General features: G+C 46.0%; 1 protein-coding gene across 2 annotated transcripts; it reads right to left on the bottom strand.

Annotated features, from left to right (window-relative positions):
• Window positions 1-617: 617 nt before the first annotated feature.
• Window positions 618-22,720, bottom strand: Mcur1 (mitochondrial calcium uniporter regulator 1). 2 transcript variants are annotated; one of them, XM_050144209.1, is made up of 9 exons: window positions 22,243-22,718; window positions 15,577-15,696; window positions 14,225-14,328; window positions 13,667-13,768; window positions 12,179-12,220; window positions 11,290-11,361; window positions 8,125-8,178; window positions 5,831-5,945; window positions 618-3,923 (listed from the first exon to the last, which is right to left on the bottom strand). In XM_050144209.1, exons 1-9 carry the CDS (start codon window positions 22,586-22,588, stop codon window positions 3,868-3,870), a joined length of 1,011 nt encoding a protein of 336 aa, XP_050000166.1. In that variant the 5' UTR covers window positions 22,589-22,718; the 3' UTR covers window positions 618-3,867. The 2 variants fall into 2 exon arrangements, with proteins under 2 accessions (XP_050000166.1, XP_050000167.1); XM_050144210.1 differs by lacking the exons at window positions 618-3,923; window positions 5,831-5,945 and adding an exon at window positions 5,952-6,137 and having other exon boundaries at window positions 22,243-22,720.
• Window positions 22,721-26,537: the final 3,817 nt, after the last annotated feature.

Here is a 26,537-nt window from a genome sequence, read left to right on the forward strand (position 1 = left end):
GTGTAACCCCAGCTAGCCTCAATCTCACGACAGCCCCCCCCCTCAGGTTCTTAAGTGATGGGAGGGACTGCAGGTATGATGCACCTGGTTGATCCCTAACAAGTACCTCTAGAAAAAAAATAGCAATAAAAAACCTGGCTACATCTAGTTTCTTTGATTGTCTTAACTTTGGTGAAAGATTTCTGGGTGGAAAAAAATAATGAGTCTTGCTCAACAAGAATTTTCTGGCTATCTTGACATTCCATTTCCCCCACCTTCCCAAAGACTTCCTTGAATGCCCAACTCAAGGTCAGCCTGGAGAGTCCCACCCAGGAAGAAGTTTCTAAGGCGGAGAATTAGCCTGCTATACCCCAGCCCGACTGCTTCAAAGCGACTCTATGTGGCTTTCCCATCCTCTGTGCGCTCTCTCTGGTCACTGTGACTGCCCAGGGAAGGCAATCAGTGGTTTACACTGGGTCTGAGACTCTGTCCATCAGGGACAAAGGTGAGGTACAGAGGAGCGAACCCCGCAATGCACCACGGCTTTTCCACAGCTCTGATACCTTAACCCCGGGTGTTCACTGCACCATTTCCCCTCACGCAGGGAGTTAAAACACTTTACACAGAGTTGCTAAAAATTCTCTCAAATAAATATTTATTTTGCAAATCAGACATTCACTTTCAAATATAGTTTCTCTGTAAATCCAATTTTTTTAGGTATTATATTTACTTGTAATTCACTAGAGGCAACTGGATGGTATCATTTTGCAATGGCGGAATTAAAAGAGTGTAGATACAACTGTTCCAGATAGAAGGTATATTCTATTTCATACACAGTTCGAACCAGAAAGGTACATTAACTACACAAACATAAATCTTTTAGCTTAATTAATAAAATATATTCATTCCATACAATAATAAAATATAATTGAATATTTGCTGAAGTACTTAAAAGGGTTACAAAATGATCTGGATTATCACTGAAGGAATGTAAGTACAAGTCTGTAAAAAGATATTTTCTGAGAACAATTGCTACAAGGTTTAACATTTGCAAATATCTTATATACATAAACAATAAATTATTCCCGGTTAACACAGTTTTGCCTTAGGGCCATAAAAGCTGTAACAATTTTGAACACCTTAAAGTCCCAAATTTTTCTAGGGTAGGTTCTGCCAGTTTTGGCACACAGCACAGACGGGTGGGTTGGGGGACGGAAATGCTCACAGTAATGACAGGGTTAATTAGCAGGCAGGCAGAGAGGCTTGGAAGGAGGGACAGGAAAACCAGAGGGAGACAGGTCAGGCCAAGACAGGAGACAGGTCAGGCCAAGCACAGGCTTGCTGTGGCTCACGATCTGGTGCTGAAAGCCATCTGAGAGACTCCAGCAAGACTTGGGCTTTGAGTCAGGCCTTTGTTCCTGAATGTGACTTACTAGGGTGCATGGCACACTTGAAGGGAAAATCATATTGCCAGATTTTAAACAAGAAAAGCAGTACAGAAATCAAAGCAAATGTCTCCAGTAAAGAGCCCCAAAGGGGCTTTGCATACAAATGCAGGGAAGGAGTGAAATTGGACTTGTGGCAAAAAAAAAAAAAAAAAAGCCAGAGGGAGCCAGACACGCTAATGCTTATAAACCCAGCACTTGGGAGACTGAGGCAGGATAGAATATTCAAGACCTGTGGTTTAGTCCTCAGCCGAAATAAGAGGGGGAAGCACGCTGCCCACCGGACTGTTCTATCCCCCTCCCCTCCTAGCAGCTACTGCTAAATGTCCCACAGGCTCGACCCAAGTCTGCCATCTGGAAACCTGCCAGACATTTCCCAAGGGCTCTGAAGCCTCATCGAGGAAAGTTCAGTTAGTGTGTGGTCATGGCACCCACACACTGTATGTCCGAGGCAGCGACGGGAGGACATGCATAGTTATTTATAGCTCAGTGCTTTTCAACTTTATTAGGAAATAAAGGGAGCATAGTCCTGCACGCTCCTAAGTTTCAGATATGCACGACACCCACACCCTCAATGACAGCACAGTTTCTAAGGCCAAACAGCACTGTAATGTCCGATAAAGGACTCTAGAGCAAATCAGCACAGCCCGCAGAGACCAGGAGGCTTCGGAATGCTTTAAGCAGACACAGGATGTGATCCTTAGCATACCTGATCAGGATGCGGGAAAACAGACAACTGCACACCGTGCTTTTTCCTCTAGGAGATGATACGGGCATCTGGGCTTCGGGGCCTTTCTCCAAAGCTGTGCTGTGGTTAACTAACTGTGAGAAAGCATTCTCGGAGGCCTGCAGAGTGTATGGGGACAGCTGGACGGAAAGACTTTGGGGACTCTTTTTTGAAAAGGGGAGAGCATACATCAACAAAGTGTTTTATTGGGTGGTTAAGACCTTTTTTTTTCTACTTAAAAAGGATAAACTTCTGTTTCACCCTGATACTCTTCTAATACAAAAGCACTTGATTTCCATAATATGTGGGGCTCAGAATCTTCTTACACAAATGTTTTCTGAAGAGGCAAGAACTTAATGATTTCTAAAACTTGGAAATTACATTCAAGGAACAAAAGGTAGCCTTTATTTTTAGCAACGTGGTTGGAACCGTGACAAGGGCTGATTTATTCCACACATCTAGTGGTGATGTCTCTAGGGGTTTCTACACTGTGCACCAGCTTGTACATTTGTGCCTGCGTGAGAGAAAGCCAGGAAGGGTCCCTTGGTGTCGCCGCTTCCCAAATGCTCACCCTCATCCGTGTGCCAATACCTTAAATAAGAGGAGAACGCGCTTCTCCAGAAAAACCCTGCTGCACCATGATCTGTTTGTTTTAAAGACAGAGGAAAGGTGGATGTGAGGTCATCTCCAGCCACAAAGAAATCAACACACGTGAGGCGCATGGCAAGCGTGGCGGCTCTCCCTGGGCGAGCGGCAGCCTGAGCTGGCACAGGCACAGGCACACTCATTCTGGGCACTGTGCACACCATCTAGACAGCCCACAGGGGGAAAGTGCAGTGTGCCATTTTATTAAAAAAAAAAAAAAAGGTGGACAACCAGAAGGACGTTTACTCGAAACCCCAAACTGAAGCGGGGTTTCATTCTAAGAATTCCGCGTTTTCTAGGGAGGTAACGCCGTGAGTGTGGTGAGCTCCCACATGGTGAAGGAAAGTAAGAGGATGAAGAGGGGGAAAGCTAGCCATCTGAAAGACAGAGACCAGGCATGGCGGCACTGATGCGGGGCTGAGTTCAAAGCCAGCCTGGGCTAGATGGCAAGCCCTTGTCTCAATATCAGAAACACGTGATTGGCAGCAGTGGAAGAACTTGTGCTGGGATCACAAAGCTGCGTTAGGCACCAGGACTCCCAGCTGCAGGCGCATTAACAACAGCAAGCACCGCATTTTCACCAAGACAATGAAAACAAAGGCCCCTAAGGTGCACCAGCACAGCTCAGAGGCGGAGAAGAGATGGTATTCTGGGTTGGACTCCAAGGATTCTTCAGATTTAAAGCTATTTTGTCTTCAAAATGAGTTCCCGAGTTCTCTACCTTACGAACTACTTAAAGCAGCCGAGGACGACACCAGTATTTATTTTTGTCATATACTGCAGGTTTAGACCAAGTCCACTGCTTTGGTCGAATGGAGTCTTGAAAACGTGGTCCACACTGCTCGGTCAGAAAGTCAACTAAAGAGGGGAGTGCTGAAGAAGCATTACAGAAATCCCGACTTCGTCACCTTGGTTACGGATCCACGGTTTGCACAGAAATAAGCAATATGCATGAAGTCAAATTAGGATTAAAACTTGAAACAAGAAGCAAAAAGTAGGATGGGGTAGATGTGACAACAATCTTGTACTCTTAAGGCAAAACGATGGAAATTTCTTTAAATAGGCACTTTATTATATCCACAGGCGATAAAATCCCAGAGCTACTGTTAGGCACGTAAACACAGACCCTGCAAGAGAAACAACCGAGAGAGCTGTTAGCCCCGAAGTCACTCTCAGGGATTTTCTTAGGTGCCAGGAGCCAGTTAGAGGGCGGAGTGAGGAAGGGCAGGGACTACAGGCACTTCTTCCCTCTCCTTGCGCCAGTCCAGACCTGAAAACAGTGTGCCAAAGGGCGCCATCCATGAAACACTGTTAAAGAACACGTCTCCACCCGGCAACCAGCACCAGCATCTTCCCAGTGCAGACGTGTGCAGGGGTCAGGAAGACCTTCCAATGCCAGCAAGAATCACCACAACTGGGGATCAAAGTGTATATACGTGTGTGATCCACTTCCAAATAAGGAACAAAATTTCACTACTAAACGCTGCTATAACTTTAAAATATTCAATTAATCTGAAATGGTAGCACTGACTTGAAATTGTGATTTTTAAAAAATTTTATTTATTTTTTTTTATCATATGTGAATGAGTGTTTTGACTGCATGTGTGTATGTGCAATGTGTGCATGCCTGGTGCCCATGGAGACCAGAAGGCATCAGATTCCCTGGGACTGAAGTTAGAGGTGATTGTGGGCTGCCATGTGGGTGCTGGGACTTGAACCCAGGTCCTTCGCATGAGCAGTGATGTTAAGCACTGAGCCATCTCTTCAACCCCCTGGTGATTTCTTTTTTTTTTTTTTTTTGATGCCCAAAATATTCCTTCTTTGGCTGAAACATTACACAAGCAAAACTAACGTGTTTACAGGATTGCCCTGGGGCTAGAGATGGTTCCGTGAGAGCACCCTGAGTCTGAATCTCTAGGATCCAGCTAGACAGCTGTGCATGCCCATAATCCGGCTGTGGGTAGGGAGATTTCATTTGTATTTTGGTAAATAAAGCTTGCCTGAAGTTCAGAGAGTAAAACGGCCACAATGATCAGCCTTACAGACCAGGCAGTGGTGACACACACCTTGAAAGCCAGTAGCCACACTAGTTTGCCACAGAAACCGGGCAGTAGTGGTGCACACCTTAAATCCCAGCATTAGAGAAGAATATAAAACGGGAGGAGACAGCTCTCAGGCTCATTCTGAGATTCTTGGAGGCAGGATTGCCATTTTGGACTGAGTTAAGAGTCATTGGCTGGCTTTTCTTTTCTTTTCTTTTTTTTTTTTTTTTTTTTTTTTTTTTGATTTTCGAGACAGGGTTTCTCCGTAGCTTTTGGTTCCTGTCCTGGAACTAGCTCTTGTAGACCAGGCTGGCCTCGAACTCACAGAAATCCACCTGCCTCTGCCTCCCAAGTGCTGGGATTAAAGGCGTGCGCCACCACCGCCCGGCCTGTCTTGCTTTTCTGACCTTCCAGTTGAACCCCAATTTCTGTCTCTGGGTTTTATTAATTGCGCTATAGCTGTGTGTGGGTGGGTGGGCGTGGGGAGGGGAGATACAGGACTGCAGGCTGCCAGCTTAACTCCAGGTGCAGAGAGAGACCCTGCCTCAAGGGAACAAGGAAGAGTGATAGAGTAGGGAAGCCATGCCCTCCTCTGGCTTCTTCAGGTGCACACATGGGTACTCCCCTCCAAGTGTCACCAACGGAGTAAGATGGTCAGAAAATCAAAGGTCTTCCATTCTATTTATAAGCTATTTTCTATACCGAGCTTCACTGAAATCCCTAAATCATAGGGGACAGCATCCTATCAAATTTAAGGTCTCATTATAAGGTTAGCATAGTATCACATAAAGATACTATAATAAAGTACCTTTATTGCTAAGGAAGAAAAATGCAAATTAAAGGAGCTACTCCACCTACTGGAAACTGCAGGATGTGTTGCAACACAAGGACGTTAGAGCAGGAGAGCCGGCGTCAGCTGCCCGCCTGACTGGTCTATGATGCTCGCTCATTCTTTCCAGCTGTCTTAAATGCCTGGGTGTGAAGCAGCTCACCTGCTAAGTATTTGATCGTGTCGAGCTTGTGCGCCTCCAGCAAAGTCTTGAGGCCAGCCACCTCGGTTTCTATCTTCCTGTCTGTCTGGGTCAGGGCTCTGTCTTGCTGGGCGTGCTTTGAAAGCAAACAGGTTGAGAACATTAGAGTCTGCGGGTGCTGGTCTTTGCCCCGTGCTCTGACCCAGAGCTCTTTCTCAGCATGGTGCAGTCCCGGATCGAGAGCTGGAGCTGGCTTTAGTCTTGGCTCTGCCATCCTCTGGCCACACTGCACTGTTCAGGGCCCTTAACATCCTCTGTCTCGGTTTCTCTGTTTGGAAAAAGGGATTAAAAACAGAACAAACCAACAACCCACCACTGGTCTTGTCTCCAGAAGAGCTATTGAGAGAATCGAGAACAATAATCTATATGGCAACGTTGTTGAGAACCAGACTGCTTTGCACTACCCGCTCTCGAAGGTAGTGATGGTAGTCCCTGTCTAGTCCCTGCAGGAGACAGATTAGGTAGTCCCTGTCTAGCCCTGCAGTAGACACGGAAGTTCCCCTGAGAGACGAACACAGCCTTAGGTCACAGCAACAGAGCTGACTTAGTACTATTTCTAGCCACGCCTTTTCAGGCTGTCTTGTCTCACAGGTCAAATGTCAAGTGTTCTATTACCATCCAGCTCAGCGACCAGGGGACAATTTTCGTCCTTCTCCAAATGTGAGAAAACTCCAGACCACACATTAACCACCAGTGCACAATGGCTCTGGCTGTCGTGTTAATGCGTGAAAACACCGAGAGAGTTCTACTAAAAGGCCAAGGATGAGAAGGTTCTTTTTGGTTTTCCAAGGCAGGGTTTCTCTGTGTAGCCAACAGTTCTGGAACTCACCCTACAGACCAGGCTGGTCTCAAGCTCACAGAGATTCACCTGCCAAGTAGCTTTTTAACAACATCAATGTGGATAAATAATAAGAAAATGAAGCCATTCCAGAGAAAGACCCTTGTATCCCATGAAGGTCCTGCAGCACAGGTTCCAGGCAACACAATATATATTATTATAGGGATCTACCTTGTAAGCTACACTCGCGGCACTCAACTGCTAAGGTATGTATGCATGTATGTAAGTATGTATGTATATATGCATGTATGTAATGTATACAGAAACACACACACATCAATTAATTCATGCCTTAAACTGAAAATACAAATAGTGTCTTATATTTTGTCATTTGTCAATCACTGAGACTTAACGTTAATTCAGAAACATGATTTTGTTTTGTTAAGTTTGAAAGTTTTATGGTATTTCAACTACCGGGTATTTATCCCAAATAACCCAAGCCAAAAAAAAAAAAAAAACAAAAAAAAAAAACCCTAAACATCTATGCATCCATGCTTGTCACACTTCACACAGCAGCTGAGTGACAGAAAGAATGAGCTGTGAGACCACGACAGAACAGCACCGTCCGAAGACGGAAGCTGTGCCATGTGCGGTATGACGGACCCGAGGAACGGTACTCACTGGAGCCCACCAGCCATGGGAGACAGCTACGCTCTGGCTGCACTGACACAGGTCAGCTGGAGGACAAACCCAGAGAAAGCAGCAAGGAGACTGTGGGACTGGGAGGAGAGGGAGTGAACTAGGCTTTATGGGACACGGTTGGGGGCCGGAGAGATGGCTCAGGTGTGTGCCTGTGACTCCAGGGCCGAGAGGTGGACAGGTGAACCCTGGAGCTCTCGGGCCAGCCAGTCTAGCCAGCCACCAAGTTCTGGCTGCAGTGAGAGACCTAACGGCGGAGAAGAGCTATTCAGGCAGACACTTGATACTGACCTCTGAACCCTACAGAAGCATGCACAGTTGTGCACCCCTCCCAAGGAAAAAACAGTTTCAACTCTGCAGAATAAATGGGGATGGAGACGTGGCTCGGTAGTTAAGAGGACTTGTTGTTTTTCCAGGGGCTTAGCGTTTGTTCCCAGCACTCATGTTGGACAGCTTACAACTTCCTGTAACTCCAGCTCCAGGGATCTAACGACCTCCTCTGGCTTCTACAGGCACTTGCACCCACAGACAGACAGACACCATACAGACAGACAGACACACAATTAAAAATAAAGCAAATCTTCAAAACATGCTATTGAATTACGCACTAAACCTCTTTCAGTGATAATTCTTGCAAACATTTTGCCACAATGAAAAAGGATCCCACAGTAAATGTGTACATCTTCCTGCAACACATCAGACATGGTTAACCCCAAAGCCATGCATGGGGAGAAGCAAAGATGAACAGAACAGCAGTCAAGTCGGCCCCGGTCCTTACCAGGGACACCATTTCTGTCCTCAGCTGCAGCATCTTCTTCTCGTTCAGTGAGTACTGAAACAAACATGCACGGGTTACAGTCTGGTCCACAGTCATTCTGCAGCCCCAACCTTTTTGTTCTCACCGCTTCCCAGAACATCTGACAGGAGACGTCACCCTGCACCCCTGCAGCCCGCAGCTTTCTCTGAGCCTTCTTACTTATATCCACTGGCTGTGTCGGCTGTTTTAATATCAACTTGAGTCATTTGGGAAGATGGAACCTCAGTTGAAAAAAACTGCCCGCCAGACTGATCTCAGAGCATCTTCTTGATTTGATGTGGGGAGCCCAGCTCACTATGCTGACGGTCCAGGGGCTCTAAGCTGGCTGAAAAAGCCGTGGGGAACAGGCCAGTGAGTAGCACTCCTCCATGCCTCCAGGTTTCTGCCCTGACTTGCCTAAATGCGGGACTACACGTTGTGAGCTGAAATAAACCCTGTCCTCCCCAAGTTGCTTTTGGTGGCAGTGTTTCCCCCAGCAACAGAGAGGAAACCAAGACACTGCTGATGTGTGGCCCCCTCCACTTCTCTCTGCTGCTTCTCGTTCTGTCTCTTTCTTGACTGTGATATCGCTGGGTCCTGCCCACTGTTAGAACAGCATAGCTTGGGTCCCATTTAGATGGGTTTGAGAGGACTAATAAAGAGGAGGGGGCGTCAGTTTAATTTAGGAATGACGCTCCAATAGCTACAAGCCTGAGAGACATGACTGACAGAGGAATTATAGGAACAACATAATATTAGGAAAAAACTGTTCAAGAAATATGACCCTGTAACATGATATACTATTGCTATATTAATTTAGGAATGACGCTCCAATAGCTACAAGCCTGAGAGACATTACTGACAGAGGAATTATAGGAACAACATAATATTAGGAAAAAACTGTTCAAGAAATATGACCCCGTAACATGATATACTATTGCTATAAAGCATTAACATAGAATACATAACAAGAAATACAGCAAAGCATCACAAACTTTCCTAACAACAGTGACCAAAGAACCCTGCTGTGGGAAGCCACAGCCCAGTGTTTCTGAAGGTCCTTATCTATTAACGGTAGTAAAAAGACTTACTATGGCTCTTTTGACATTAAAATAAAAATCAGACATATTTCCATAATAACGAGCATTAGTATTTAATCGAGCAAATGGCATCCTGTAGTTTAAATGAACATTTTCAAGAACTAACATTGCTAACAGGAAAAATAGCAATGCCTTAGAGTACCTACAAAATTTCTCACTATAAAATGTCCTATTCAAACCCCTGGAGCAACAGAATGTAGTAAGGCAGTGGTCAGGAATAAAAATGCATCCCCAAACTCCGGAATCCCGAACTAAGGACCAGGCTGGTGACTCGGGGACCCTGTTACATAAACTGGAAGGGTGCCATTCATCATATCACCACCAGAGGGCAGAGTGGAGCCCGATGGTCTGTACACCTTTAAGCTCACAGCATTACCAAATCCAGAGATAAGGAAGGCCTACATCTCGACACTGTCACACTTACTAAAATGACGCTCTGGTGGCCCTGTCTCCTGGAACTCCAGAACAGCAGTATTCTATACTACTATGGAAATGGCTGTAATATCACCACAACTAATTTTTGTTGGCTGTATCAAACTCAGGGCATCGCACATGCTACCCAAGGGCTCGCTCAGCCAGTGAGTTACAACCTCAGTCCTAATTTAAATTTGAAATTAGCATTTTAATCTCATCAAGAAGAATGCCAAACCCTTCATTTGCTCTCATTCGCTTCACAGACCCAAGCCCGGCTTCCTCCCTCAGCAAATCCTATACGTTCACAGGCTTTCATCTGTATCCACACCCTGCAGCTCCAGTCTCTGAGATATATTTCTTTCCAGCTTGGTTATGCACAAGCACACAGTTGCCTTTCTAAACCAAGTGAACTGCAGCAAAACCTAGTGGTGGGGAGGCCACAAAGGGCTCCAGGTGCAGGAGACAGTGACTCAAAGGTATTTTAAAGACAGCCAAAGGGCGCAGCAATTACTTTGCATAACAAAGCTCAGCTTCAGCAGTGTAGGCCGGCTGGTCTGAGCTCCAGTACTAGCTTCATTCACTACTGTGACACACTCTGACGGAAGACCCACTGAAAAGTGAGGAGCATGAAGGGCTCCGTGGGCCCCAATGCGTGGATCCGGCTCTCACTAAGTGCAAAAATGCTCCACGTGCCCCAGCTTTCTTATGCCCCGAGGAAGTTACGTTCCTGTGTCACTCAAGCTAAAGAAGGGAGCTATCAGAGGCCACAGAAGGGCTCCCAATGCAGGGGACTGGAGCAAGAAGATGGGAGAATTTGGACAGGATAAAAAGTCAACAGGGAGTGGAGGGGATTAGAGCCCAGGAGGAGCGTGGGATGGGGGTCCTGTGGTTTCGCAGTACAACACGGGAAAGTGGGAGGCCCAGAGTCTGAGTCTCAGAACTGCTAAAAATATGAAAAAGAAAAACCCGCCAGAGCAATCCAACATACATCCATTGAAACACACTGGGGCTCACAGAGACGGCTGCTGGTCCCTGAGCAGTGGCTGGTCCCAGGCAGGGAGACACATGGCAGGCGGGCGGGCAGGAGTCAGAGACATGCATAGACACGACATGCAGAGTGAGGTTGAATATTTATTCAGGGGGTTATGGAGGAGGAAGGGTGAAGGGGGGACAGAGAGAGAGAGAGAGAGAGAGAGAGAGAGAGAGAGAGAGAGAGGGGCAGAAGCGAAGCTGCCTCTGCCTCTCTGAGAGGAAGATGGGAAAGAGAGGAGCTCAGGCCAGAAGCTGAAGATCAGCCTGCCTCGGTGGGTGGGGGAGGGAGTGGGCGTGGCTTGTCTCTTAAAGGGCCCAGGGACCAAAACCATAACACTAACATCTATGTCACAAAATCTATTATCTTTGAAACAAAAAGATTTAAATTCAATTTGAATAACTTTTTAATTTAAATGTTACTTTTGAAACCAAATTTAAATCTGATGTAAGACGTAATTAAAATTTAAAATCAAGTTGTGAACTCTGATAAATGGACAAGTGTCTAATGATATTTGTATCTTGCTTGTAAGACTAAGACTTCAATAAGCATTTCATTCTAAAAAGAAATAAATCAGTGATTTACTTTCATAAAGGAACGTACCAATTCTTTTACTCTGCTCTTCTCTAGATTGAAGTTTAATTTGGTGTCTGTCCGGACTTTGAGTACTTCATCCTGGGCAGAGGGCAGAGGACAAAGGGAATGAATGAGCCAGCGTATGAAATCTGAACCTTCTGAGGGCTTACACCGTCGACTCCCTGCTGTCTGTCCCAAGGAGCGGGCCCAGCAGGGACTGCCAGAGGCCTTGAGACTGGGACTCAGGACTCTTAGGTCAGCTCTGTGTCTGGCCCTCCCAGGTATCTGCGCAGATAATCCCCACCGGCCTGGGAGGGCTCAGCTATTTTAACCTCAAGACTTGCCTTATAACCTCCCTCACTGGAATCTGAATAAAATTCCTCCGACCATTTTTGAGACCAAAGGACAAATAGTCAACTCTGGTTACATTAAGCGTTCTCGCTAAGATGCACCAACATCTTTTCTAATGCCACCGTTCTTTCCGACTTTACAAAGTGACCAGCTGCTGGGCGAGCAACCATCTAAACCCACGTGGAAGACTATGAAGCCGCCCTCTTCTAGAACGGTCTCAGGGACCCTGTTCTGATTTACAATGACTCAGCCAGGTGTGGTGGCAGAGGCTATGAACCCCAGCACTCAGGAGACACAGAGGGAGGTGGAAAGCTGGGGTCTGTAACTTTACACACACTGAGACCCTATCTCAAGAAAGAAGAACGCACCCTTCTACAACACAATTTTCTTAATGACTGTGGCCACAGACAAGGGTAACTGATACACCACCTGATGTGTGCTTTGAAGTATATTACACAAATTCCACAGCATCGCATGCTCCAGACACACGATGTACCTGTGACATTTTATCTATTCATGAATTATGGGATTACACACACGCTTGAGGGCAGGAAAGAGAACTTACCATCATTTGCTGTTTTAACTGGTGGAGTTCAAGTTTTATTTTCTGAAAACAGAGTAAAGGGAAAGGAGTCAGGGACGTGTGACAGGTAAGGAGGCAAACACAGAACAAACGTCACAGCGGACATCTAAGCACAGGTGCCCCAGGCCCTTCATTGCCACACGCGACCATGCTCAGGACACAGAACTCCCTGAGCTGGCTGTGGAGGTGCAGCCTCCAATCTTAGCACTGGGGACACTGAGGCAGGAGGATTGTGCAATGAATTTGAGGACTGTCTAGCTATATACTGAGTAGAACACCAGTCTGGGCTATATAATAAGACTGTTAAAAAAAAAAATCCCCAAACCCAACCAACTAAAACGAACGCCCGGTTTACAGTCATCCTACAATGCACGTGCAACTGGGAAACCAGCCCAGCACCCCCTTTTCAGTCACATCAAGCGAGGAACTGTGACACATATTTGTCCTCAGGGACCCCATTTTCTTCTTAGTTCTTCTTTGGTTCCCCCCCCCCCCCCAATTCTGCCCTCAACAAATTGAGTTTAAAGTGAACTGTGTGACTTTCCCTTACAGGACTTCAATGAGACTGAAGACAAAAGCCATGTGCAAAGAAACACTTCCCTGAGCCACACACTACACTTTAAAAGAGGCAGAAAGCGGGCTGGTGGGATGGCTCGGTGGGTAAAGCACTTGTCTTGCAAGCCCGACAGCCCGAATTCTGTCCCCAAATCCTGAAGGTGGAAGGAGAAAACCAGCCCTGCAAGGTCATCCTCTGACCTCCACAAGCATGCTCTGGAATTCACACATGCACATGCATACACATGCATTGTACACATAGTCAGTAAAAAAATTGGGGCTGGAGAGATGGCTTGGTGGTTAAGAACCCTAGTTGCTCTTATAGAGGACCCAGGTTTGATTCCCAGCACCCACACAGCAGCTTACAACCATCTGAAATCCCAATTCCAGATGATCTGACACCTTCTCCTGGCTTCTGTGTGCAGTGCATGCAAGTAGCACACAGATACACACGTGGGGAAAACACCCGCAAACATAAAAAGGCTTAAAAAGAAATAATATTTATTGATCTACTTTTTTTTGGTAGGAAAGTGGTATTCTATAGATCTACTCCTAACCTTCCAGACTGGGGGAAAATCCTAATACCTACTCTAGTAGGATGATGCACATATTAATATAACAGCATAGACAATGAAAGCACAAGGTTCTGGTATGCAGCACACTGTATGCATCTACCACACAGAAGTCTAGAATGCGCACAATCAATGGAGGGTTAATCAGCCAGGGTTGTTCACTTCTCGAGAGGAGGCACGAGAAGGGGTCTGGGCTGGGTTTCCAGGGCTAGGAAAGTTCTCACCTTGATGTGCTCAGCTGTGTAACCCTGAATAGTCACTCAGCTATTTCCTTGTGCCCTTCTAGGTGTGTGCAGCTCAGCGCCTTAGCAGAGAGAATGTTAGCGTAGCTGAGCAGCTTTACCTCATTTTCTGCTCGGAGGGCTGAAAACTCACTCTTCTCCAGGATCACCATATCTTTCTTCACATTAGCAATATTAGACATTATCTGCTGAAGAGTGATTTCCTAGAGAAAGAGAAATAAACACGGCCTCTAGCCCCACTTCTTTACATCTCTACCTGCTAAGACAGCTACAAACAAACTAGAGCAGCGGGGCGGAGTGGGACTGGCAAGGGCGCCCTCTGCCCCAAAGTGAGAACCTGAGGAGGAGAACACTAATCCATAGAAAAGCAATGAGTCACAGCACAGCAGGAGAGAGATTGCACTCGGAAACATGAAGCTGTCACCTACAGCTCTGGCCACATCTCCAGCCATCAACGTGAGCTTACCTGGAACCGTCACGTTGACATAATCCCATAACTAACTACATGGCTTTCCTGAAGTACTTTTGTTATGAACTAGAGTTAAAATTACCATATACTTTTCAATGGGACACCATCCAAGAAGCCGCTTGAGTATTTATTACAAGTAATATCCTGCTTTCGGATTTCCAATGTGCCAACCCACCCTGCCAGCATTTACCTGCTGCACCTTGGTGACCGTATCGCTGTAGACGATATTCATGTTGGTCTCTGTGATCTTGACCAACGCAGACACAATGATTTCCGCTTGTTGAGTGGTAAACCCTAGGTAAGCACACAGAAACAGCCGAACTCAGAAGAGAAAAGGCAAAGACAAAGGTGTAGGAAGCACGCACGTTTCTGCGGAGGCCTGAATTCTGAAGAAAGAGGAAAGAATGATACAGTGGGAAAGACGGACCTACAGGCTGTGGCATGTCTGCCACCTTGACCAGAAGGAAACACATCAGGAATCTCTAACACCGTCCTCAGGTTCCAAATCAAACAAAGTAGAACACATCTGCTTATCGAGACGACTTTATATGTCCCCCATCTCATCTCTAGTTTTCTCTTAAGTTCGAGGCTGAAGGACGTTTGGGTGGAAAATGCCTGCTGTTTCATTCGATGAGAAAAGCTGAACAAACTATAACACAGTGTTTGGCCATTTTTCCAAAGCTCACTAAGTACATTAGTGCACTTAATACCCGAAGGGATCTTGGGATTCTTCTTATGTGGTCATACAGGTGAGCAGGCACACAGAAGCGGAGGAGGCGGGCTTCTCCAGCTACCCAGAAACCAGGGTGTCTGCCCGCCCAACAGAGGCCACAGCACTCACCTAGCGCAAATGTGTGCAACTGGGTAAACTCAGTGAAGTAAACACGGACATGTATATTTCAAAGGCATACTCTATGTTAACTCAAAACCTGGTTTTGGAGATGCATGTGCCATATAATAAAGAACTGTAGTCAGCATATTTCTCTGAATATTAATTATAAGATCATATCCTGTGTTCCAAGTGTACTTTAATGACTGGCGCTTGTGTCACGGCAACCTTTCTGGTCTATGTGTGAGAGTGTGCACATGTGTATGGGAGTCAGGGGTTGATGGCTGAGGGTCATCCTCAATCATTCACACCTTATTTTTATTGTTTAAGTTAGGGTCTCCCACAGGACATGGAATTGGCTAACCCAGGACCAATGGCTTAGCAGAGCAAAGTCAGGCGTGAAATCTGAACAGATCTCTCTCTCTCTCTATCCAGTTAGTTCCTACTGAGTTCCAGTCACACTTCCCTCAATGATGATGGACTGTAACATGTAAGCCAAATAAACCCCTTTCTCCCCCAACTTGCTTTTGGTCATGGTGCTTAATCACAGCAACAAAAATCAAATTAGAACAGCAACCAAAAGCTTTCTGAAGGCTGAGAAGTCGAAAGAGAAATACAGGAAAGGAAGCTAAGTCTGAGAAGTCACTGAGAGCTGTGTTGACCCAAGGAAGATCCATCCAGCAACAAGGGCGGGCAGGAGTCGGACTGCTTACCATTTGCTTCAAGTAAGCACACCAAAGCGTGGGTGTCAAAGTAGAGCTTCCGACTCACAGACGAGGGCAAGTTCCCCTTTCTGTGCTCCAGCTGCGGGCACCCAGCAGACAGGCTGAGCTCTAGAAGGGAAGAAAAAGGAAGCCAGATCAGTCTCCATGAGAAAGAAAAGCCATTCGAAGCTACAGGTTATGTTTCAATGCCTCAGAAACCCTTCTTGTTTTTACAGTGCCATAATCCACACATGTGATGTAACCCATTTCAGACATAAAATTCATTGGTGTCTTGTATAATTAAGAGTGGTGCACTCATCCCCAAGTCAACTTTCTCCATCCTGATGGGAAACTGTGTCCGTCAGCCAGTCCTCCATCTTGTCCCTACCTCTCAAGCAGGGCCTCACTCTGCAATCCAGACTGACCTAGATCAAACTACATGGCCCAGACTGGCCTTGAACTCACAGTGATTCTCCTGCCTCATCAGCCTCCCGCATCCTGGGATCTCAGGCTGGCGCCACCACACTCAACCCTCTCCCCCACTCTCCATTACCGCCTTAGATAACCAGGAATCTATTTTCCGGCCTACGGTCCGCCTACTCTGTATGCTTCATACGTATGGAGTCCCACAGGGCGGTCTTGGCGTTATGGTCAACGGTCATCCACGCTGCAGAACGAGCCAGCACTCTGTGTCTGTGTCACTGAGAGTCTCCCACTGCAGAGCTAGCCCACACTGTTCATGCGTTCGGTAGCTGGAGGGTGTGTGCTGTGCGAACGTCCTGGCTCTCACGAATGACCCTGGGAGTAGAACTGCAGGGTCACATGGTAGCTGTTTTAAGAAACTGCCAGATTTTTTCCTAAGTGGTATCACCAATTTTCTTGTTTACTCACAGCCAAGGAAGCTGCCAGTTTCTGCACATCCTCACTAACACTTGTTATGATGTTTGCTCTGTAAATTATAACCACCCTAGCGGGCACAGGCAATATCACTGCTCTGCTCTCCCCTCTAACGGTGCTGGTCATCTCTCAAAGAAAATGTCCATCCAAGTCCTTTGTCTACATAAGAACATATTTGTACAGGTGTGGTGGCACACACCTTTAATCCCAGCACTCAGAAGGCTGAAGCTGGAGGATTTCTGTGAGTTTGAAGCCTGATATACACAGGGTTCTATGAGAACCAGAGCTACATAGAGACCCTGTCACGAACAACTCAGTTGTGAGCCACCCCAAGTGCTTTTTTTTTTTTTTTTTTTTTTTTTTAGTAGAGTTTCTTTGTATAGCTCTTGGCTGTCCTAGAACTTGCTTTGTGAACCCTGGCCTCGAATTTACAGAAATCCACCTGCCTCTGCCTTCCAAGTGCTGGGATTGAAGGCGTGGGCTACCATGCCCAGCTTGCTCCTGACTATTGAGCCATCGCTCCAGCCTTTTTGTCTATTTCAGTCCATTACTGACCTGAAGAGTTCTTCACATATTCCAAACACAAGTTTCTTATCAGACTATTTTCAAATACTTTCTCCAATTATTAGTTAGTTAATATTTTTATTTTTAAATTTTACATTCTTAATATTTATTTTTTATATATTTTTTGTTTTGAACTTTTGAGAAGTTCAATTTTGATGATGCCCAAATAATCTATCCCCCCTCTGCTGCTTCTACGTTTGATGCCATGTGGAAGAGACTATTGCTAACCCAACTGTACGAAGATGGGCGCCATGTTTTCTTCTAAGAGGTTTCCAATGTTAGCTCTGACATTGAGGCCTACGATCCAGGAAGAGCTGCATATGGCATGAGGTAGCCTCGTTGTTTTGCATAAAGACATCTAGCTGTGCCAGCCCCATCTTCTCTATGACACTGTCTCGTCAAGCTGGTTGAAAGTCAGCTGCTGTGTGTGAAGGTTTATCTCTGAACTCTCCATCTGTTTAATCTACCCAGAACATCTGTCTCATCAGGACGTGGACTGTGTTCTTTATCCTGATTGTTGGTCTATTCTAGATGAATTTTAGGATAAGTATGCCATTTTTTGCAAAAAAGAGGTCCTGAGATATTTGAGGACTGCATTCTATGAATTGATTATCTTAGTAATATAGTACTCAAATTAATAAACACGAGACCTCTTTCTATTAATTTAGGTCTTTGCTCCAATCATGTTCTACAATTCTCTGAGTGTGGGCTTTGTGATCTTTTCCTAAACTTACCCCTAAGGGTTAGTTAAGGTCACGTCCCCAAATCAAACTGTTTCACTTTCAGAGTGTGCACTGTGGTGTATATATACACCTGACTCTGGACTCACGGGTGCCTTGGTGGACTTTGACTTTTCCTAGTAGTTCAGGGCGTCCCCAGTGTTTTTTACAACCAAGGCCATGGCATCCGGGAAGGAGAGCTTTACTCTGCGCTCCAGCCTGGACGCCAGGTGTTTCATTTTCTTATCTAATTATCCTGGCTAGAACTAAGGACAAGGCTGGACCCTGATCTGGGAAGGAAAATTCAGTCTTTCTTCACCACACCTACGCTGGTTTTAAAGATACTCTTTATCACTTAAATTCCTACTCTAGGGACAGCCCCCTCCCTTTCCCTGCCTTTTTTTGTTTCACTTTGTAGCCCAGGTTGACTCTGAACTCAAGATCCCCCTGCTTTGGCCTTCCAGGTCCTGAGATCACGGATCCAACCCATCCTGTAAAGTTATTTCAAGGTCTCCATCTGATACAGAAAGCCAAGCACATTGTGACATTTACCTGGCTTTTTGTACTTTACCAATCACTAAAAGTTTTGTTTTTAAGTTAGAATAACATGGGGAGGGGGAGAAAGTCTATGTATTTATTTCTGGTTCTTCTGGAACTTTCTATATAGATCAGGTTGGTTTTGAACTCTTGAACTCACAGAGATCCTCATGCCTCTGCCACCTGGCACCAGCAATTCTTTCTATTGTGTGTGTGTGTGTGTGTGCGCGCGCGTGCGTGCAGGACTGTGCCACTACTAGGTGCCCAGAGCCCAGATGAGGCTGTCTGATGTCCTGCTACCATTCCGTGCCTTACTCCCTGAGCCAAGGTCTCTCAGTGAGCCTGGGGCTAGATGGGCAGGGAGCTAACCACAGAGACCATCTTAGCTCCCCCTGCAGCGAGGTTAAGATGCAGGCAGCCTTCCCTGACATTTGGCACAAATGCTGGGGATTTGAATCCAGGGTCTTTTGCTTATGCAGCAAGTGCTGGGACTGCTGAGCCATCTAATTTTGTCAAGAAAAGGTGTTTAAACCTAAAAGTTTCTTATTAAAAGAGTCATTTTGACAAAAAAAACAGGGCTAGTTAAAATAAAGAGTTTTTGTTCAAGCTACAGACCTTTAGGCACACGACAATCTTGCTAAAGATTTATCTTTGCTCTTCTAACGCTGGCACACAGTGTGGCTGCAGGGCAGCCTGCTACTATGGAGAGAGTAGGAGAAGAATCCTTTAATAACTCAGGGATAAAGGGTTTCTCATGACCAGAAAAACACTTAAGCTGTTCAACCACCTCTCTTGAACCTTTAAGGTAGAGTGGGCAAGATATCACAGGTCTGGTGTTTCTCTGTGGCCTTCAGCAATCATCCCACATGACCGGCCACTTGGGAAGAAGTAGTTGTCAGTCACGGTGAGCAGCGAGTTAAGAACAAAAGATACGATAATTGTATCAGCAATGTTTGCTGCCTGACAAAATATAAAATGCAAGGACCTCTGCGTCTGAGAGTAAAAACAAGCCCTTACTGCTTTAAGGAGGCTGCTTCCGTTCCCAGCTTTTATGTTTTTACATAAACTTTGTCTATTTCCTCCACCCAGGTAAAGAACAGCCTTTATTGTGCCTTTGCCCGTGTTCTCAAGCTAGCACAGGAAGCTTGGCTCTAGCACTTATTACTGTATTTCCACATCTGCATCATCCAGTAGCCCACGTGGTCCAGAGGCAGTCAGATTCACTGTTTTCAGTTTTGGCATCCCATCAGAAGGCCTTCTATACAGCAAGCCAGGAACAATTTTATACTTTGCAATTAAACTATAACAACATCCAGGATCTAGATTATGACACTAGCTAGTCTACTTGTTCATGAGTGAACTCACATCACACTGGGCCTTTTCCATCACCGTCCATCTAGAGGCAGGACTAGAGGCAGCTAAGATAACAGCAAGTAAGTGAGGCTTAGTTGAGCGCTTGCCTGGTCCACAGGAGGCCCTGGTTTCAATGTTCTACACCACAGAAAACTAAGTGTTGTGGGGCACACCTGAATTCCTAGCATTCAGGAAGAGGCTGGAGGTTCAGGAGTTCAAGGTCATCCCTGGCTACATTGGGGTGTTTAAGACCAGCCTGGGTTACGAGACCCTGCTCTGCCCCCTGCACCCCACCCCCACCCAAAAAAAGTTCTGCCCAACATAAAGCAGACCTAGCTTTAAAAAACAGTGTGGAATGTATGAAAGGGCTCCTCTGGGGGTCCTCCTAGACCACCTCACTCATCTGGCCCTCTGCTGGACCATTCCACGGGTTGAGATGCTTGACAACACGAGTCCAGAGTGTGTGGCAGCCAATTCCTTGTGTTGAATGAGAAGGCAACTCTTGTGACTTACAACATCAACTCCAGCCTCACTCTTCCATATCTACACAGTAGAACAAAGCCAAGCAAGAAAGGGCTGGAGAGAAGGCTGAGAAATTACAGGCACTGGCTGCTCTTTCAAAGAATGCCGCTCAATTCCCAGCACCCGAACGGTAGTTGGTTCACATATGTGAACACATGTGTTCGGGTGCATATGCAACATCTGTGTGTCTGCCTGTAGAAGCCTGAGGTTGATCTCTGGCATCTTTCTTGATTAAATCTCTACCTTATTCAGCCAGGCAGGCTCTCTCAAATGAACCCAGAACTCATGGCTGTGGCTAGAGATTGCCCCCAGTGGCACCTTCTGAGTGCTGCAATGGCAGGCAGATCACTGTGCAAGCCCAGCATTTATGTGGGTTGGGGATCTGAACTCTGGTCCTTCCTCATGAGTATTTTATCCACTGAATTAGGTCCCCAAACTCCCGCTGCTATTAGGAGCTAGCAGGGATTTGTACACTTATGGCTTTTTTCCTCTTTTTTTTCCCAAGACAACTGGAACCAGAAATAGCAAGCTTATTTCAAGAAAGCTGTCTTCTAAAAAGTAGGGAAAAGGGTTGGCCACTTCTCAGCTGGCATTCCACTCCTGCTGAGGGAGGGGAGGCTCCTTGCTCTCTGTCAAATGACAACAGCGGGGACCATAGCAGCTCTGAATTCCCGGGGACCACAGCAGGAAGTCAGTAACTTGAGGTGTACTAGAATGTAACATGTAATTCTCCTTTCTGGAGATCTTCATCATAGCCCAAGGATGTTAAAACCCTTAATTACAAAAGGAATTCAAAGTTAACCTTGAACAGACGAGAAACAGACTGCAAATTTTCAAGGCACAGCATCCTGAAGTGAATCTATCTACTGAGGGCTTCAGGCACAAAACCAACCAACCAATCCTGGGCACAGAACAAAGGGACAAAAATGGGCATGAAACCCTCCTACTGACTCTGCTGTCTCCTTCTTAGAAAATGCATCTCTCCTCATATCTGCCTGAAGAATGACATTAAAAGGGGACCATCTTGCTAATGCAATAAGAAATTTAAATTCGTATATTTAAAGAAGCAAACAGATAGGAAGGCAACAGCTTGTCAATTGTACAGTAATCAGGGTGTGGTAGCCTAGACTTTAATCCCAGCACTTGGGAGGTGCAGGAGATCACTTTATGTCCAAGGCCAGCCAGGGCTACACAGTTCTGACCCCGTCTCAAAACAAAACAAATCAAAATAGCACATAGAAAGGCAAGGTATGGAAATAAGATGCCAGACCCACCTCCAACTCCTGTTTCCTACAGGGCTGATATAAGTTCACTGCTCATTTCCCGTCTGTGTATAAACCGTCTTTCACCTTTCATAACTATCCATTTCTCCCCTAGTCACAGGTATTCTTAAATTTTAGATGCCGGCAACACTCATCGAACAGAAACGAGTTACCCAAGGTGTAATTATGCCACATTTTCTGATTAGCCGGCACGATTAGATTTTATCTGCTACTTACTGAGAGCAAATTCTAGTTAGTTTACTTTCAAAAGCTTACTCAGTTCAGTGATGTTCCTCCCCTTCCTTCAAGTATTTAAATGACACCTCAATGAATCAGACTTTGGTCACCCAATTAAAACTCACAAACGGAGATCCTCTTCAATTCCTAAACATACTGCCTCTGTTTTTCTCTATAGTACTTGTCAAATTACTACATATAAGGTTAATATGGACAAGTACATATAGAAAACACACATACATGCTGTATGTCTTGCGTGATTTTGTGGATCTATTACCCCGAACAGCTAGTAAAGTGCCAGCCACAGAATGGGCGACGCCATGAAAGAATCAATACAGTTTGGAATCAAATCAAAGCGTAAGGCCATCCTTTCATTCCCGGATCTGCTCCTCTAGGACCTGCACGCCTAGGCACCCGCATCCAGAACTTTTCCCACGTCTCCGAGGCTCCAACAGGTGAATCGGGGAAGACCCGAGTATGCGTGTCAGTGGGTGCCCGGACACACGGGCTCTGCGCTCCGAACCTTCGCCCGGGCGTAGGCAGATCCCTGCCACCCGGGTGACCTGTCCTCCCGCCTGTCTCACCTCTCCGGCTGCTCGCCAGCGCGGCCACACGCCCGGCGCCCAGCGACAGACGGCATTGCGCATTCCTGCCGGCGCCGAGCGCGGCCACGGGGACGGCGTGCCCCGGGCGCGTGCACTCAGCCAGCGTCCTACGCGGGGCGGTGGCGGCCAGGCGCGGGGAGGGCACGAGCAGGAGGAGCAGCAGCGGGGACGCGCGGGCGGCCCGTCCGCGAGGCCTCAGCCAGCTTCGTCCGCCGGGCACCGGGGAGATGCCGGGGCGCGCAGGAAGTCTGCAGCCGGAGGGCAGGAGCCGCTGACGGCCCGGCGTGCGCTTCGGCCGCTCGCCTGCCACGGAGCCGCTGTCCATCCCCGAGCGGGTCACAAGCCCGGGCGCGCAGGCATGTCGCTCCCGCGCGGCCCCGACCACGAGTCGCCGCGGGAGCGAGCGGGAGCCGCGGCGCAGACCTGCCCTTTCCTGCCGGGGCGGGGGCGGCGGGCGCCGTAGTCCGCGGTGGCCACGCCCCCTCCCATAGACGCGGGCTCGATTAGCCCCGCCCTTGCCCCGCCCCTCTCCGGGCCATTTACTACTATTCCCTTCATATGATCATCCGAACCACGCCCCTTCCCGGTTCTTGCCCATAGCCACACCCTCTCCGGGGCCGGCCTCTGCGTTGCCACGCCCCTCGCCCCCCTTGCCGTGTCCTGCGGTCACCTCCTCTTTGGCACAGGGTTGAGGCGCGTCTTAACCACTTTTCGCTGCTGAGCGTCACGATTGTTTACCGTGGAGACACTCAGAAAATTACTTTGTGCTCTTTGCCGCAACGATCTACATTTTCATTACGCGGTTGTCCTTAAAGAATAGTAATGACTCCTTTATCCTTCGCAGACCTGTAAAAAGTCCTAGGTCACTCGACTGGCTTAGATTTTAATTAACTACCCGGGTCTCAAATTCTCTAGTGTTGCGTTTTAAGAACTTATTCACAGAACGTAGGGAACTACAGTTGCAGAGTCAATAAATACACTTACTAACTTTTCAGAGTTTCGTGTTTTGAGACAAAGTCTCCCTATGTAACCTTCAGGCTGATCTTGCTTCCTGAGTGATGACATTAAAGGTATACACCGCCACATAGGGCTACAGTTTTTTGTTTTGGATTAGAGCACTGATAAACATTAGAAGGTCCTAGCGTGGAAACTTGGGGGTCCTAGTGTAAAACCTGGGGTGTGAATGTTAAATTAGACTATTGGGATACTTGAAACAGGTAATGTTTGATTCAGGATTTTTTGAAAGATTGTTGCACTTTACAGTTACTGGTCGTTTGTGTGAAACTGAAGGTTTGTTGAATGAATGAGTAAAACACACAAGGCACTATGCTAGGAGAGAGAGAGAGAGAAAAAGAAATTGTTGTTGAATTAAAAAAAAAAAGAAGAAGAAATAAAAAAGGAAGGATAGGTCTGCTCCTAGGTGTGGTTGGTGGAGGAGACGGTCTGTAATTACTTATAAAAGGGAGAGCAGAGGCAGAGGCAGAGACGTCTGGGAGAGTCCAGACTGAACGTGACCTTGAGCCAGGCCCAGTGTGGAGAGTGGGGTGGAGACCGAGGAGAGTCAGGAGTGTGAAGAGTAGAGGAAAAAGGTACCCAAAATGGTTGAATTATATAGGGAAGGGCATCTGGAAGAAGGGTAGCCCAGGCCCTGGGTTGGAGAAGTTTAAGGTAGGAATCGGTGTGTGTTAGTCAGAAGGACCCTGTAACAGCTGAGGACTGAGGGATCCTGGGAGAACCTGGCAGCCAGGTCCGCTTTGTTATGTTATGTTTATGTTAAATAGACCCCTCAGCCAGTCTGTCTCAAGTTTGAGGCCTAACAGCTGTGCTCCTGGAGCGGTCGGTAACTAGCGTGTTTTGCTTTGTTTTGTTGTTAGTTAAGTGCTGTCTCCTTTAAACGTGCCGTTTAGTAGGGCGGCGGAATGTGTAAACAGAATGCAAATAATCAAAAGTAAGGTCCAAGCCAGACACTTAAAAGGCTAGACTATCAATTTGTTAAAATGACAGGTAATGGAAGGCAGGAGTATTCACCTACAGACTTTTGTGTTGGCTCAACACCTGTCTCTGAAAATGTAATCTAAGCAAATAATCCACAAACATTAAAAACCTATTAGTTTAGATCATGGAGAAGTTTTACTTTTATCGGCCAAAACTATTGAACATTTGGTAATTTCATATAGGTCAACTTAATATACACACAAAGGAAAGACTAGGTGGGGTGGTGCAGTCCTGTAGTCCCAGAATTCCAGAGGCAGAGGCAGGAGGATCAGGAGTTCAACCCCAGCCTTGACTGCATAGCAAGTTCAAGGCTAGCGTAGAATACAAAAAATAGTTGCGCGCGCGTGTGTAAGATAATGTGACGTGATTTGAACTGAAAAGGTGGGCAAACAAATGTACAATCTTAGCAGCATGGTTACATGACAGTGGCACAAACAAGCCTTTAAAATTGACATATACTTTTTACACATTAAAGCCCACACATTTTATATGGTCAATTATATTAATTAATATTAATTAGTTAATATTAATAATCAATATTAATCGTATTTAACAACTGCATACACCACCCAAATAAGAGCTGGGGCATTTTCATGTTTCTGGACTAGTCCTAGTGTTCCTTTCCAGTTTTTCAGATCCCCCAGCAACCCAGTGAGAGGGCCCTGGGCTCTGATTTCAACCACTGCAGACTAGTTTCCTCGGTTCTGGGACTTAGTGGAGCCCTACAAAAAGCATTGCCTTGCGTCTAACTCCTGCTTCCTGTCTGACTTCGGTCTAGTGACTGTGAGAGTCATCGACGCAGCATCAGTGGCTACAGAGCCATCCACGCCGCCTTAGCAGCTACACTCGTTATTAAATACTATTCCATTGTACCACTAGCAATTGCCATGTGTCCATTCTACTGTGAACTGCCATTTAGTCTGTTTCTGGGACTGGGATTTACTATGAATAAATCCTTGTATGTCTTAAACTGTATCACGAAGAAAAAGATTTAAAACTCAAATTGCTAAATCATATGATAATTTTAATTGAACCTTATAGATAATGAGGAATTGTTTTTTCAAAGGGACCACATCCTTTTATACTCTTGCCATGGGATGAGATTTTTCAGGTGTTTTGCTTGACAGACTTGAGGGTTTTTTTTGTTTTGTTTTGTTTTGTTTTGTTTTGTTTTGTTTTTTTGTTTTTTGTCTTTTTGTTTGGTTTTTTAAAGACAGGTTTCTCTGTCGCTTTGGAGCTTGTCACGGAACTAGCTCTGTAGACCAGGCTGGCCTCAAACTCACAAAGATCCGCCTGCTTCTGCCTCCCGAGTGCTGGGATTAAAGGCCTGGACCACTACTGCCCGGTGAATTAACAATATGTTGTTGTCTTCAAGAAACTTGTGTAAATGTATCTGGGGTAGAAACAGGGCGAGGAAAGGGAGATGCCTCTTGTCCTCTTCCTGAGTTGCATGTCAACAGAGATTACATGAAAGCTCTGGCTTCTCTATGGCTAAAATGTAGCACAGTGTTGACTACAGTGGATAGACTAATAAGGAGCAGAAGACATTTGGTGCTCTAGGTCACAGGCATGGGGTGGGCAGCAATGCTTTCTACAGCCCATGTGTTTTATACAGTATGTTAGCAAAAATAGTTCATATATTTGTGTCTATGCCATAAATTAATTTTCTTTCCTTTATTTCAGCAAAATCACTACTTATGAAGAATTTCACATAATTTGTTATTTTAGCCTAGAGAATACTTAAAAGATTATGGCATAAAAATTGAACAAAATGCTGGGTGATGGTATCACACACCTTTAATCCCAGCACACAGGAGGCAGAGGCAAAGGCAGGGGCAGAGGCAGAGGCAGGCAGATCTCTGTGAGTTGAAGCCAGCCTGGTCTATGAGTGAGTTCCAGGATAGCCAGGGCTGTTACACAAAGAAATCCTGTCTTGGGGGGAAAAAATGAACAAAATTTGAAATATTTACATCAAAAGCATTAAGTGAATGTAAAAACTGTTTAAATTTAAATCGTTTTAGTAATTTATACATATTTCTATTAAAACTCTGAAAATTTTTATTAAAAGATCAAACTATTGCAATGATCAAAGTGATTCCAAGTTGATATTTCTGTTTAACATTTAAAAAATTGCACGCAGCCTTAGTGAATGTTTTGATATTGAAATGCTATCTGTAGTTTCAGCGTTCCGTGTCTATCTAGTCTTATATAAGATAAAGAATTGGGTTCATGATTTACCTGTGCCATGTCTCACTAAACACGGTGAGATGTGGCTGACA

Source organism: Alexandromys fortis, unplaced genomic scaffold, assembly GCF_014885135.2.
Source record: "Alexandromys fortis isolate MF-2015 unplaced genomic scaffold, M_Fortis_MF-2015_v1.1 scaffold_1, whole genome shotgun sequence".
In the NCBI taxonomy this organism is placed as follows: Eukaryota; Metazoa; Chordata; class Mammalia; order Rodentia; family Cricetidae; genus Alexandromys; species Alexandromys fortis.